Source organism: Lepidochelys olivacea (assembly GCF_965140295.1).
Source record: "Lepidochelys olivacea isolate rLepOli2 genome assembly, chromosome: 13".
In the NCBI taxonomy this organism is placed as follows: domain Eukaryota; kingdom Metazoa; phylum Chordata; order Testudines; family Cheloniidae; genus Lepidochelys; species Lepidochelys olivacea.
In genome coordinates, this window is record NC_140423.1 from 19,053,148 (window position 1) to 19,069,090 (window position 15,943).

Below are 15,943 nucleotides of genomic sequence, written 5' to 3' on the forward strand. Positions count from 1 at the left end.
ACGTGACAAACTTTGCTACCTTTACATGATGACCATAAAAATAAAAGCCACAACTGTCTGGATAAGAGAACTTACACCATTATTTGTGATTAAATTTGATCAGGGAAGGCATTTCAATAAACAAGAAAATGTGGGGTACACACTGAATTATTTTGCCTTTTCCGTAGAAACATTCCAGCCTTTAAAATGAATGCTGTCAACTTGGAGGAGATGAGGGGCAAGTTTCTGTCCATCAAAAAAAAATATTGTACCTACTGTGGTGAAAAGTAACTAAGTGTACTACCACTGAAAAGTTAACAAAAACCTGTTTTCCCTTTTTCTTCAGTTAGTTTACTTAGTGCGTGACAGCACTTTGCGTATAGTCAATGTCACTGTTTCATCAGAATAGTCATCAGAAAAGCTTCTTCCTTGCTGAAAAGGCCTTTAAACAGCAGCAGTGGAGCAGGAAAAGCCTCATAAAATTGTAGAGTGAAATCTTGGCCTCGTTGACTTCAACAGCAAAATTTGACTTCATCAGTAATGTCGTGGGTTTTTGTTTTTTAAAATATCGTCACGGTGTACTGTTTAAAGCATGCTTTATCAAAGTGGATATTTTTGAAATTAAAGTGAACTTAATATTTAAAAAATTTTCTTTAGATATGTAATATTAGTGGGTTTTGCCATTTTTATTAGGAATATAAACTTCCACAGCATCTACTTAATTCCTAATATAGTTGGCTTAATGCAGTGATTTTGAGTTAGCGGACTATGTAAAAAGGGGTCCGTGAAAGGTTGTTGTTGTTACCATAGAACAGTGGTTTTCAACCTGTGGTCCACAGACCCTGGGGAGTCCAGAGACTATGTCTAAGATTTCCAAGAGGGTCTGCACCTCCATTCCAGAATTTTTGGCGTATGCAAATGAAAAAAGGTTGAAAACCACTGGCTTAATGCAGCACTTCTAATCAAAGGACTTCACATACATTAAAGTTCACAGTACCACCAGTTATGCCCGTTTCTCATACTGGCAACAGACACAATGAGTCTAAGAGACTTGCCCAAGGCCACAGAGGGAGTTAGAGCCAGCTAACTGTGTGCTGTGTGTGCTCCAACACACATCCATAGCGAACAACGGACCAAGTCTCATTTCACTGCATCAGACTTCAGTTACACAACAACATTGACTTTTGTGTTTATCATTCTTCTATTCTCTGATTCAAAGGGGAGGGAGGGGGATTTGTATAGTTGACTACGAAGCATGTGTGCAAACATCTTTCTGTATTCCATAGTCACTTGCCTCGGAAAAGCTGTGCAGCTGGAAGTACAACCTTAGCACAGATGTAAAACTGAGACAGGGAACATTTGTGGCCATTTAAAATCCCATGGCACTTCTCACAAGAGTGGGAGCAATAGCCCCTTAATCCTGGCTGAATTCCAGTTCAGGTAATTACATTCTATCTACTCAACGACAACCCCCATACAGTTCAAGTCGGACACTATATTTTTTCACTTCCTGGCCTGCAGTACTGAGAAATGTTGTCATGTGCTGTTAAACAGCTATTGCATCTGTGGCTGAATCACAGTAGTGGGTAAAGTAATCTTGATTATATTCAGTTTAAGAGGATTGGAATCCTTAGGAATGAAATAGTTAAAGAAATTAATTTATGATACTGCCCAGTAGTGCTGGTAAACTTAAGGTTCTATCAATGGTTTAAATTGTACACTGTTTTCCTAGGGTTTATAACTTACTTGTAAAAATTTGATCTACCCAAAGTCTGGCATGAAAGCAGATTTATTTTTATATCAATAAAATATTTTACACAGAAATCATTTTGTTCTATTAGGCTATTTTTTTCCAATCAAAGTATATTAGACTGCTTTCATGGTGTTTTTGTTTTCTTTTGTTTTTTTAAAATAAAGAGAAATCAAATATGACCTAGTGAATAGCCCACAGTGCTCTGGTTATTCTCAAGAATTGCAACCAAAAATTAAAATTCTGGAGGTACTGAACTGAGTTAAACATCTTAAAACCCCCCCCAAAAAACCAGCAAGTACTTGACACAAACACCCTAGACAGTAAACATTTTAAGGCATGGGACATCTCGTTCTCTTTTGTGAAGGGCTGTGTACACTCTCAACACTATCTGAATGTCCATGTGTTTTTACTCTGCGAACCTGAACTTGCTCCTTAACCCAGAAAGAACGGAAGGTTTTTATAATATATACAGTATCTAAAAGCTTCTCTGTCATTAGGAAAGTTACGTAAAAGTCCTGAAATCCCACAACATAACCCTCTCAACAAAAATAAAACTTTATAATTCTTTTCTGCTCACATCTCTCCTCTGCATCTGTGAGACCTGGACACCATACACATGACATATCAAACAGCTAGGCTTTCCATATGCAGCCTCTGTGCACCATTATGGGGATTCGCAGGCAGGACAAAATTACCAACCTGGAGGTTCTCCAAAAGTCAAATGCCATAAGCATCAAGGCCATGATGATAAAAGCCCAATTACACTGGGTTGGACACATCATTAGGATGCCTGAATATTGACTCCCCTTCTGTGGAGAATTGGCACAAGGACAGTGGAATCAAGGCCACCCCAGAAAGTGCTACAAGGACAGCATCAAACCCAGCACACACTGTGGTGCATTAAAACCAAATGATCTTGAGAAGGCTGCATTAAATAGATCAGCATGACAACACACAGCTTTTCAAACCTTTGAAGAGGACAGAAATAATAGATTGTTAGCTGCAAGGGAAAAGCATCATACTACTGGTATAGCTACCAAGGTGCTCACCAATGATTGTCTGCCCCATCTGCTCACAAGCATGCATGTCACGCCTTGGACTTCAGAGTCACTCCAGAATCCACAAAAAGAGAGAGCATGAAAACTTCATTTTGTCGAACCGACTGACCATACACACACACACATAGAGGATCTACAATACATTTACACAACAGACTATAAAGGTTCCTATGGCCTAGAAGTGAGTCATTCCCCCCGCCCCTTTTCTTAACTAGAAAACGGAATACTCCCTCACAGGCACACAGCCATACCTATGTACCCAAAAGGATTAAATCAAAGGTGATGCTCCTGCTCTAACACACTGCTGTGGGTTAGCATTATAAGGTGAGGTTACTTACACTATCACCAGTGGAGCTATGATACTTACAGGCAAAGCATGTCAATGAATGATAAGGAGCTCATTTCAGCCCTCCATCACCTTTGGATTTGCTGGCTTTTGTTAGCTTGTGTAAAATGAACTTTACAGAGTCAAGAATAATGTGCCCGTTTCTGTGCATTTTGTATTGGTGACGCTGTCCCTCCTTGTAAGTTTACACGATGCGGCTTAAGTCAATAGGTGTTTTGTGCACAATGACTGCAGCATAAGACTAATACAATTACTTTTTGCAGTGAGTGCAAAAGGTTTAAGGATGCTCCAAAAAAAGGGCCCAATCCTGCTCTGACTAAAGTAAATAGCAAAAGTCTCTTACTGCGCTGGGAACAGCATCGGGCCCAAACGCTTCCTACATTTGTCCAAACTTAAGTACTGTATGGGAGAAGATGCATGTAAAATAAATTGTATACACTAAGCCCCAGACGTCAGCACTGACTTCCAACCCTATGCCTAGCTCAATGCCTCCAAGCATTTTAACGGTGCTTTCGTTTCATTAAAAAAAAATTTACAGAATAGTTTTGTTTCATTTTCAGTAAGCATGTCAAGATTTTGCCTGCTGCATTCCTAAGGAGTCTTCAAGGATTTAGAATTAAACCTTTTAAAGTTTTAAACTAACTCTCTCTCTCTGTATTTTATTTATTTATATATATAATCAAATGCAAAGGGGGAGGGTCACACAACTGGCTAGATAACTTAGCTCAGTTCTGAATTTAAATCTATTGCAAATTATTTAAGGGGAAAATATAATAAAGGCAAAGAATGGGTTACATAAAAATGCTGCTCAGAAAAGAACTTTCAGAACTGTTTCACAATCTTGTGGAAACCATTGATGGGTGTGTTTGAGTGGTGCAGACACTTGTGAATAACACACAAGCCCCCATAATTGCTTTGCTTACTCAACTAAAAATCCCGCTCTCCCCCCGCCCCCCTCCACCAATGCCTGCTCCACTTTCCCCTTGTTGGTTCTGTTTCTTGTGGGTGCTTGAGTAATACTAGAGGCATTTCCAGTCTTAAAGGCATTTGCTGAGTTTAAGAAATTCTCCCCATCTCCCCTCCCCTTTCCTACTCTGGTTAACTTCTCTGTGGAGTCCACTGTATTCAGCAAGGAGTCTTTATAGTATGGCATCTTAGACTCAGCCAGTAACAACATCACTTTCATTCTCCATTCACTAGGCTGTCCACCTTCTCAAAACTAAGGATCATCAAACAGTTTACAATAAAAGGCTGCAAGTCAAAACCTGTTCTCATGTGCCCTGAAACAGTTTAAAAGTACCAATTTTCCTACAAGTGTTCGTATGACTAAAAATGGGCAAGCAGTCCTCTGGATCATAATTATAAGGGTTCATATGAGTACACAGCAGGGAGCCAAGACCTGTCTTATAGGAATCTCTATGCAGACTGTGGAACTCTGTCCACAGAATGACTGCTCTAAGCCAAAGTTCATTATAACCAGCTTTGTAATATGCATGTTCTGATGCACTGAACACAATCATGCAATAGAATGAAAATTTTGAAGTAAGTGATGTTTGAATGAAGTCAAGTTCAGGTCTCATCATTTTCCTTTCCCAGAAAAAACAAACTTGAGACAAAAAGCTTCCAAAATTGGCATGATGAAACACCCACTAACATTTCATGCTGTGCTCAGGCACAGGAACAGTACACAAAGAAATGTCAGGTTTGTAACCAAATATTTTAACCCCCCGTTTTCTTAAAGGCAAACCAATTCTGTATATACTAGGAATGGACTGTCTAACATCCACAAACTGGCTTCCAGTCAGTCTCCGTCTTTCAATGGAATAGTCATTTCACCTGCTTTTAGAATCCCTAACCTTGAAACCATATCCAGGGTTTTCACTGCAATTAGCTCCATTTTCAGGCTTTGTATTCCGCTCTGGCATTAACAAACACACAACACCCCAACAAAACACACACTCCACTTCCACCACCATCAGTCAACAAACAGGCACAAATTTCACAATAGCTGAGGTCATTCCCTTTTAGCAATTAGAGTTTGTGGGAGAGCATTGTTAGTGGTTTTAACTTAGGTTTCTGCAATTGCAGTTATGCTTATTTATGCATTTAGAGCATATGATCTAATACACTTAGGTTTAACTACTTTACTCTTTTGACATTCTTTCCAAATTATAAAAGGATTCCTGGGGTTTTCACTCCTTTGGTAAAGAAACAAAATTGCTGTCCAATAACTTCTTCAAAATACAGGGAGGGTAGTTTTTGAAAATAATTCAGGGGAAAACCATAGACATACAGACTCAGATATATAAGTATGGTTCTCAGGAGTCCCCATTCTCCACCAACCTGAATGAATCCTTCGTATTTCTAGAAAAGAAAGTAGTAGCAATATTCTGTGATTACTTTGAGTGTGTATAATAGTTTCTTAATCGGTAACTTTTTAGAAAGAGATGCATTCAGACTTTCACTTTTTCTGAAACGCAACAGCCCTTTTATGCTAAATTTTCTCATCTTCAAGGTGCTTTCCAAATTATGGGCCCAATTCTGCAAGTCCTCAAACAGGGAAAACTCCCGGAGAAGTCAGTGAAAATATTGCCGTAACAAGACAGCAGGATTTGGACTTATTATTCAATGTTCTGTGCACTGTTTACAGTCACTTTATAATGTAGTTCCTTCTGTAACAATTAAAATGTAGCATAGCTCAGTTTGGCCCTGATCCTGTCTCACTGTAGTCAAAAGCAAAACTCCCATTGATTCCAGTGGTATAAAACTAGGCCATTTGACCCCAATTCAACAAAGATAATTCTATGGGACAACCCAGGTTCTCTTTGTAACATTAGGGCTCTTATTCATTTAATTTTTAAAAACATCCTACATAAATTTAACTGTCAGAGTTTTACTTTTACTCCCACTAACTATAATCTTGATTGCCCAGAGCCACTTTTGAGATGTGGGCTTTTTGTTATGAAAAATAAAAACTACAATGCATCAGTCTGTAGGTTGTAAAGTAATATTCATTAGTCTCTCAGTTACAGTCCTCTATTTGTCCTTGCTGAGGAAGAAACAGAGTCTAATGTTTTTTTAAAATTCAAACTAAAAAAAGGCATAAAACATTCCCCTTTCCTCGGAGATAAAAAAAATAGAGCTTGGGTGGTGAGGGAATTAAGTGACAATTTAAGTGAGAACTGGAAAACTGGGATTCCAAGTAGTTCCTTTGAACACTATGTGTATCTTACTGTGTCTGTGCATTTGTTTTGAATGGCACATTCATAAACAAATCACAATATTTTTCTGAATGTTTTAAGAAATTGCCTTTTCTGTTTTGATCCTGCAAGTCACTTAATCGTGTTTATAATGTACCTGACTATTCTGAATATTTCAATCCAGCACACAAGTTCGAGCATGCCTCCAACCCTGAACAAGTATGCCCACCAAGCCCCAAATAACCTTCATAACAAGACAAAAAAGACCACTTCTGCTACTGTATTGTGGATCCTAAAGCTTCTCTTTTGTTTAAAAAACAAAAAACCAACAACAGCTGTTAGGTGAAAACAGAGATAGTCGAACAACAGGTTCACAGACTACACAATGTGTTGTGTCTAAGAACAAAAGTTTTGTACATCTCAAGCTTATGGTCCTACATCTTCACATTTCTGTAAGATACCATAAATTAGTGTTAAGCTCTACATAGCGGGTGACATAACCAGGTATTACCTGCCTCACCCAAACCTATTACTTTTTCTGTTATTTTTTGGTTCTCCATTTTTTTTAAACCTGCCTTTCCTAACCATTCTCGGACTACATGAATCATCCATAAAATAAAAACCTAGTTTAACATGCTTCACATTAAACTTTACCAGAACTCTGAAGCAGACTTACGGCTTTCTGCAGAGCCTCTGCACATGAATGGAAGATACACTATTTGAATGCAATATGTTTAGTAAGTTTATGGTGATAAAATGGGATGGAAGAGACCATTGAAGATGTCATCTGTATTTCTCAGCTAACAAAAAAAAAAAAAAAAAAAAAACCTCTCATATCTCTAGCATTCCACACATGCTATTAAACAGAAATAATTCCTTCTGTGCTAACAAACCATAGACAGGTTTCAGAGTAGTAGCCGTGTTAGTCTGTATTTGCAAAAAGAAAAGGAGTACTTAGAGACTAGCACCTTAGAGACTAGCAAATTTATTTGAGCATAAGCTTTCGTGAGCTATAGCTCACTTCATCGGACCATATATAGTATGACTCAGTAACATAGCTGTTAAATAAACTTGTTTAGATGCTGCTACTCAGTACAAGGAGTTAAGCAGTTACACATTAGATAATTTAGATGGGAAGGGTGATAATCCTGTAGGTGTTTTTTCCCCATTAATTGATACACCATTAGGCTGAGTATTTTTAAATAAGGCATAAAGATACATAACTAAAGCCAGAGTATAATACAGTGGATGAACCAGAGGTCTGATTATTTAAAATGAAAGAAGATGCAGTATGTGTGGCAGTAGATAGAATCCTTTGCCATGATATTTTAGATCTGATTGTTCTCTCATTCTGCTTTTACATCAGTGTAATTTCAGTAGAATTACTTGTGAATTTACAGTAGCCTATCAGAGAGGAGAATCAGACCTTTCTTATTAACCTTAGGTCTAATCAGTGAAAAAAGTTATTTTGCAACCATATGAAGGAAAATTTCCCTTTTTCCTTTAACAAACCACAGCGCCATCAGGTCCTCTGACAAGCGGCAGCTTCTCTGAGCCCCAAGTGACACACTCTGGTCACCGAGCTGCAGTTATTTGCCACCTAACTGAGGGGTTTATCCTCACCTGATTAAAGCAGGGTGTTTGTTAAACACCATTACACAAGTTAAAACAATGCCTCATCTTCTTTATTTATAGATCTTAACTCGGTTAAGTTGCCATCACCAATTGTTTTCTGATTGGACCTTTCAGCCAATAACTCCAACAAACAAAAAGCATCTAACAAGGACGGTCTTTCTGTCATTATGGAGGAGGAGGAAAAAAAGGGGATTTTTCTGTTAACTGTTCAGGGATTGCTTAGCTCTATGTCCTATTCTTACTAGGGTGAGCAGTATGTGAAGAGATTTGTTGGACTAGCTCAATCACTACTTTTTCTAAAAACACATTTGAAGTCAAAACACTGAATAGTGATTGTGCATCTAATTTGTTTATGGTCTACATGTGCTAGTTTCACAGTTCCAGTTTTAGATACGCTGTATATTTGGCACATGTTCCTCTGTATTTTTTCTTCCTGCCTTTGTTGCCGTGAAATTTAATGAGAGGTACCAGATTAACAACCCTGGAGACTGACATCCTACATTTACCCACAAAATATAGGCAATGCCAAAACAAGTTTTCCCTACAAAGCCTACCTGACCCGCAGGGAACATTTATTTTTGATTGTCATATTTGAAAACAAGATTCTTTGATTAGGTCAAACACACTATGAACAGAATTTGAATTTGCAACTTAATTTAACCATTTGACCTTAACAGTAAATCCACTCAGGCAAAATTAATTACAAACTATTTTCCTGGTATTTTTGAAAATATCTTTCTATTTTCACTTAGCTTTTAAGTGTTTTTTGACTGCACAAAAAATCCTAACAGTCATTTCAACATATTAAGTATAACAACCTGTGAATTTACTGCAGGAGTTTACTGCAAAGATTAATTAGTCTTCAACACTGTTCTAGTTGGTTACTCCAGCCGAAGACACCTTAAAAACATCTGGCTATTGCAAAGTGTGGCAGAGAGGAAACTAATTTCACTGAAGAGAATTATAACCAATTTCAGATTAACTGTTGTACTACTGCATGAAAAATAGCTGAAAGGTAGCAGAAAATTATGGAAATCTGTTTAATAGATCTCTGTTGAAAGTTCGTTTGTTTATAAATACGTACACAGGTCCTTCAAACAGGCACATACTTTTTAAGCACGAGTAGTCCCATTGACTACAGTGGGACTACTCAAGCTTAAAGTTAAGAAAGTCCATCAGTGTTTGCAGGAATGATATCTATATTAAGCTATTTAATCTTTACCAAAAACTAAAGCGTCAATCACTTATCGAAGCACAATGCAATTGCATTTAGCATGCCCTAAATGACAATATTCTCAATGTCCCTTGTTTCCAGTGTGTATGTCTGAGTTTAACATGTCTGTATAATAGTAGTGTGTCTACACATGTATTGTAGCTTTGTATAGATTCTTAGAGTCCCTCTTCAACAACTAACATTTTATTCCTCCTAAATGAAGCTCTTATAATTAAATTTAAAATTGCAAAGGTTGTGAGATATTTTAAACAGTAGCACATTTAGATAATTTCAACCAAATTATGATATTATTAGCAAGTCATGGGGATCAAGTCTCATTGCAATATTTTAAAACAAAATGGTGGTGAGGGGGAATACAAACTAATGATAAAGTTTAATGGAGAAATATATTACCTGCTGTTCATTCAAATAAATTTGATGCCACATAAATTTTTCCTTAACAATTTGATTTTCATTAAATTTATGACTAAACATGGAATCATGAAGGACACATTTGGCAGTATATTTTTAAATATTTTGTTTTTTGAACAGAGATTAGTTTGTTTTAAAAAAACAATTATCAGCATTATTGGCTTTTATATGCCACTTCAAGTGAATTTTAATTGTGAATTTTAAGAAATTACATTGGAACATATCCAAGGCTATAAATACTTATAACTTTGTAGGACAACCATAATGAAGTCTCTCATATTCACGTTTACAATATTATAGGACCAATCATGCCATCAGTTTTTAAGCAGAAATGGAAATGAATGGAGTTATCTTTAAAAACTGATGGTGCAAGATAGCCTGTCCTGTGTTTTTTAAATCTAAAAGCATCCTGAAAGGAGCTAAGATGTTAGTTTGGAAATAAACAGGTTAAATATCTGCCATCATCTTGGGATCAGCATGCAGGAATGTTCCAATACATATGAATTACAATGTCACATGAAAATAGAAGCACTCAATGTATTTGGAAACTAAGAATAACAAAATCCTCCATGAAAAGCGTTCCAGAGGAGGAAAATTCTCAGTAAACCAGCAAATTCTATTAAGTCTAAACAATAAACTATTCCTGCTAGTTACATTAGGAGCGTTAAGGGATGTGCATGTCTGATACTATACTGAACAAAACGGTTGCTAATAAATTAGATGTAGACCAATAAAAGTTTGATTAACCATATGTATTTCAACAATTAAAATTTCATCCAAGAAGAGTGTATCATTAAATGAATAGATTACATTTGAAATATGGCAGTTGTATACCTGAAATAATTTCCTTTAGAGGCATTCTCTGACTCAAACATTAAATAAACTTTGAGCGTTACCTTTAGTGTGATTTATACACTTAATTTTTCCCCCTATGTTCACTGTGAACAAAATTTTGTATTAATTAATTTTAAGTCTATATTTAAGTTACTCAAATAGTTGTGGTTTGTAAATAAACTTGTTTTAAACTAGTTAAATGACTTGCACAGAGTTTTTTAAAACTACATCAACTAATTTAGATTGACTCAATATATAAAACTTTAAAACTTATGCTCCAGTCAAACTATTACATAACATGAATATTACTACTGCACTTAAAAAAACATTGCAGAATTGATGACAGTGTTTTCGCAAAGCAGTTTTCTGACATTTTTAAGGTTACCTTTTTTGGCACTAAGGTATTCGCTTAGGTATCAAACCTAAGCTAACATTTTACATCCTCAGATTTCATGGTGAAATTTCATTTTCCAATGACTTTATTTTAATATTCTTGTCTCCCTTCACACTTTCTAAGAAGCAGGCTGAAGTGTCTCAGAAACAACTTATTTCAGATTTAAGGCTCCCTAACTATGGTATTTACAGCAATACAAACACAAGGCAATTTATTAGCACTTTGCTTTAAATTAAATATATGTCAATTAAACCAAATAATGCAATTAATTTATAGGATACAAAATGGCCAAGTGGAAATATAAATAGAAGTCTTAACCATTATTATGAACAACTAACTGTACACTTTTCATTTCCACTCTAAAGCACATCAAATTGCTCTTTACTGAGGGAAAAATCTCTATTTTTTGCATATTACTAAATTTTACTGTCTGTCCATACACACACACACACACACACTTTTCCCACATGGTTCAAAGCTATTACCGTTTAGGGTAAATCATGCCACCATCGATTTAAAGCAAATAACAATTACTCCATGTGTTAACATAACAGAAAACTGAGAAAGCAGAATCAATAGTCACCTACCCAGAATGGCACGAGGCTTAAAATTAATTCAATAAATCCACTCTCCTGCTTCTATCCCCACGAGCTAACTAGCGTCACTAAAGAAGATTTTACCCACAAAGAACTCCCTCCTACTCTTATCAACATTGTTTAAACCCCCTACTCAGGCTAGTAGATGCACCCTCTGTGCCTTTTTCAAATTGCTCCAGAAACAATACTAAAGCGAGGGGGCGGGGGACTGAAAAAAACACAGCATAATTTAAACCTAATGAGTTTGGGGTTTTTTTTAACTGCTTAATCAGTGTAAAATGACAAAGATTCTCCTACCAGTCCCTGCTCTCCACTCCACACACAGTGCACCTCGCTGGGGTGGGCAAGGGAAGAGAGAAATTTTGGAGAGACCCAGGCACGCTGCGATAACGTCTCGGAGTTTAGAAAGTGGGGGAAAGAGTTTTTCTCGAGCTCTGCTGCTGCTAGGAAAAAACGAGCGTGTGTCATTACAAAGCGGCCAAGTGAGTGACAGTTTCCTCTTCCTTCCCTGCGATGGGGCAGGTGGAGGGGCACTTGGGCTGGGGGATGCACTAGGCTCCCCCTCCCCAGCCCCCCAAGAAACAGAAGGCAGCCGCAGCATGGGGAGGACCGGAGCCGGGTATTTCATCTCAGCGCCCAAACCCTGTGCAAAGGGCTGCACGTTTCCTTTCAGCTTGGAGCTCTCAGGCAGCCGCCCGGCTGAAATCCCCACTCCCCAGACAAGGGCGTGGGGACCGGTGCCTAAAGCATCCCTCGCTTCTCCCCGCCCCTCGCGGGCAAGGGCCAGTGTCCAAAGCACCCCCAGGTGCCCCTCTGCGTGCCCAGCGGGGCCAGCGCCCCGACTGCGCTGGCAGGGAAGGGGTCGCACTCACCACCGGCTGCGGAAGGCGCTCGCCCCGGGGCTCTCCGCTCCCTGTCCCCGCAGCGCCCGCGAGGGGAGGGAGGCTGGGGCAGCTGCTGCGCGGCTGGGAAGTCTGGAGCCGGTGTAAGAGCAGGCTCTGCCGGGCTTCCCAAGGCGCCCTCCAAACTCCTGACACAGCCCCAGTGAGCATGTGCGGAGTGAGTGCGCACATGCCCGCTGGGGAGGTGAAGCCTCTGCCCTTACCTCGCCCCTTGCCAGGAGTCCGATCGCGAGCCCGGAGCCCGGGGCTGCTGGAAGGGCAGGTGCTGGACAGCGGGGTCGCCGCGCGAGTAGGGAATGGCAGAATTCCGGTCTGCGATGCTGGAGCAAGGAGGAGGGGGGATCCCTACAGCGAAGTCAACGTTGGGGGCAGGCTTAATAAAGCAGCCCCCCCCCCAGAAAAAAAAAATCATGAGATGGGCTTGAAAAATCACCGGAGTTTAAAAAGCCAAAGCCATTTATTTTAATTTGCCTTCTAGCTCTGAGCCTGCAGGGCGCACTAAGGTCCCATTTTCAAGCTCTTCTCCTCAAACGCGAGGGCTAGAAAGTTGAGGGAGAGAATTCTGAGATGGTCCTGGAACCACTTGTCTCCAGAAGCGGAGGTCAGAGGTAAAACACCAGTTACTGCGAAACCTCGCCATAAAATCATCAGGATTGGCAACAGAGATGTTCATGGTGCCTTCACTTCAAGATTTCATAGGGCGAGATGCATGGGGGTTGTTCCAAGTACTTCACGATCCAAGTACATTGTGTAAATAAATCTGCTAATAGGTATATGTTTCACTCTCAATTGTCTTTCAGATTATTCTGAGTTCCTCTTTTATTTATTACCCTCTTTGATTTCTCTTTAATTGGTGCTGGTAGTTGTTTAGCCTGTTTTCCCCTTCTTCTGAATTTATAATGCTTCTTTTGCTGTTATCAAATCTGCCTCCTATTATGACATTTTAATTGTTTTGCTGAAGAAGTACCTTTATAAAATGTGAAAGAATTCATAACAAAAGCCAATAAATGGTTTCAATAATTTGGTAAGGTGTAATAGAATAGTATGCTTTTGTCTGTATTATTAAGAGAAATACGTAGCTATAAAATGGTATAAGTATACATTTAAATCTAAAATGTAAAAAAAAAAAAATTGATGCTGTAACTGATTTAAAGTGGGAAGACGGTTTCCACTCCAGTAAAACAATTGTTTTGTGGTAGTTTCCGTTTATACACATTGCTTCGCAGACTGGTGACTTAGAGTGCTAGGGCCTGATCCTGCAAACGCTTACGTGAGTAAGGTGACTAACCTGTGTTGTCCCGTTGAGCTCATCGATGCACAGGGAGCAGAGCTTTTCACAAAGCAGGTGGTGCATGTGCCGCCCCAAGCAGCCTCCTCAGATTCTGCAGTTCCTCTGCCAGGAGACCCATCATGTACACACAGACTAGCTTGATAGATGAGCCACACATATACAAATAGAAACACTCAGATATGTCCCATATATACAGAAAAAGACACATGAGATTCAGAGACACATTCTGATCCTCTCAGTATATACACCTTACTGAATCATACATATCTCCCCACTCCTCCCCCAACCATATATGTACAAGTGCATACTCTGTATATCCACTTCTTTCACATCCACCCCACATTCTCACACACACAATCCATCCATGCACATTAATACACTCATGGATTTAACTCAAACTTTTGACAATGGAACAAAAACATCATTGCAACTAGACAGCTGGTTTTACTATCAAAATCCCTTGGATCAGCCTGACTGCAAAGTATTCCAACATTTCAAAGGAAATCCAGAGTCCAGCATCAGCTTGGAGCTGGAAAAATTCCTAATATGAACTGCCTTCTATAGCCCCACAAAACCAAAACTCAGTTGTTACTCTCCTTCCTCTCCATAAGTTCATTCACAGCACTAACCCACCATGGGTTTGCTGCAGTTCTGAATTTGTGTCACTCTCACATGTCATATTAACCTAAATCACTAGCCTGGACTACCACTTCTCTGATTCTCTTCACCTACATTTCTGACCCAGTGCTGATCCACATGCTATCCATAAGTAACCATGTCCTTCATGAATAGTCTCTGCAACTTTCCCTCCTTCCTCCAATAACCTAATTGCCCTGTTAGCAGGACTCCTTACCAAGCAGGTAAATACATAATGGTACTTACATACAAAAAAATCTTACATACAAAATACACTCAGGCCCTAATTTAACAAAGTATGTTAGCAGCTGCCCAGCTTTATGCATGTGAGCAGTCGTGTTAAACTCAGTAGGATTACTCATGTACTTACAGCTAGACACGTGCTTAAGTTATTATTCTTATTTGTATCAGTGCCTAGGACACCCAGTCATGGACCAGTAGTCTCTTGTGCTAGGTGCTGTACAAATGCAGAACAAAAAGACAGTCCCTGCCCCCCAAAGAATTTACAGGCAAAGAAATTATGAATTGGGGCCTGAAGCATTTGTTATGAGCTGATGGATAAACATATTTATATATTTTAGCACGTTTATTATTTATCTGAAGTACTTTAATAATATGTTTAGTAGAGCAGTTTAAAAAGAGGAGGGAATTCACTTTCATTTTTAGTTTCATAATTCAAAATATTTTGACCAGTTCTCATATATAGCACCTTATATAACTTTTCATCTGAAGATCAAGACCATGAGAGCCTAGGCACAAGTGAAACTGTTCTCTACAGCTCGTGCATAAATGTAAGAGTGAAATGGACACCGTTTAGGTGTTCATAGATTTTATTATTTACTAGATTTGTTATTCAAAATGGATTAATGTTCCAGCTAACTGTGGGAACCGTACCTGCTGCTTTATTTTATTGTTATGGTTGCGTCCAACCCTGCAAAATTGCCAGAAACCAGTTTAGTTTATTGGTTTCTTATGCATCTCCAAGAGGGTGGTGGCATTCAATTCAGAACTGGTCCTGTGTCTTCTAGGAACTGAAAAGATAAAAATAGGACACAAAATGCAACTGGAGGAGCAGAGGTATATTCACTAGAGCTGGGCAGGATCCTGAATTTCTATCCCATGGGAAATTTTGCATTTCTGAAAAAAAGTTCCAAATTGGAACAAAAAGTCAGAAGTGCAAAATTTCCCAAGGAATAGCAAAATTTGAACAATTCTGTTCCAGAAAACTTGAAAGGGAATTTTTTAAACATTTTCTGCTGGCTCCCTGACTACCCAGTGGGGTCCCTGACTGCCCTGCTGGCAAGCTAGTTGTACATCCAGGGGCACTGGGCAGTTCACTCAGCTGCCAGTCAAGCAGCCCAGGGAGCTAGCCAGCTGGGGAGCTGACTGCCCCTGAAGCCTGAGGTGCCCCCGTTCTATGGCAGCCTGTCATGTGGACTACTGAAGAGCTGGAGGCCCCAGATCCACCGCAGCCTATCCTGGTCAGGCTGCTAGGGAGCTGGAGCAGAAATTTTCAGTTTCGTACAAAGAGGTTTTTTTTTCTGTCACAAAATTAATCCAAAGAAAAATTCCCAACCAGCTCTAGTATTCACCCTGACAGGCAAGAAACAAACACTGTTATATCAGGGCAAACAAGGGTTTCCTCAATATAGCAAACCAGGCAACAAAGGAGAA

The 15,943-nt window shown here is 39.1% G+C and overlaps 1 protein-coding gene across 5 annotated transcripts in view; it reads right to left on the reverse strand.

Annotated features, from left to right (window-relative positions):
• EYA2 (EYA transcriptional coactivator and phosphatase 2) overlaps window positions 1-12,782 on the reverse strand; it is a 155,766-nt gene extending 142,984 nt beyond the window's left edge. For 2 of the 5 annotated variants that reach the window (XM_084646294.1, XM_084646293.1), the window contains exon 1: window positions 12,546-12,782. In XM_084646294.1, coding sequence (XP_084502420.1) covers window positions 12,546-12,754 — 209 coding nt within the window. In that variant the 5' untranslated portion in view covers window positions 12,755-12,782. Of the gene's footprint in view, window positions 1-11,737; window positions 11,881-12,312; window positions 12,468-12,545 lie in introns of those variants that run through there. The other 3 variants (XM_084646295.1, XM_084646296.1, XM_084646298.1) reach the window with 3 other exon arrangements.
• Window positions 12,783-15,943: the final 3,161 nt, after the last annotated feature.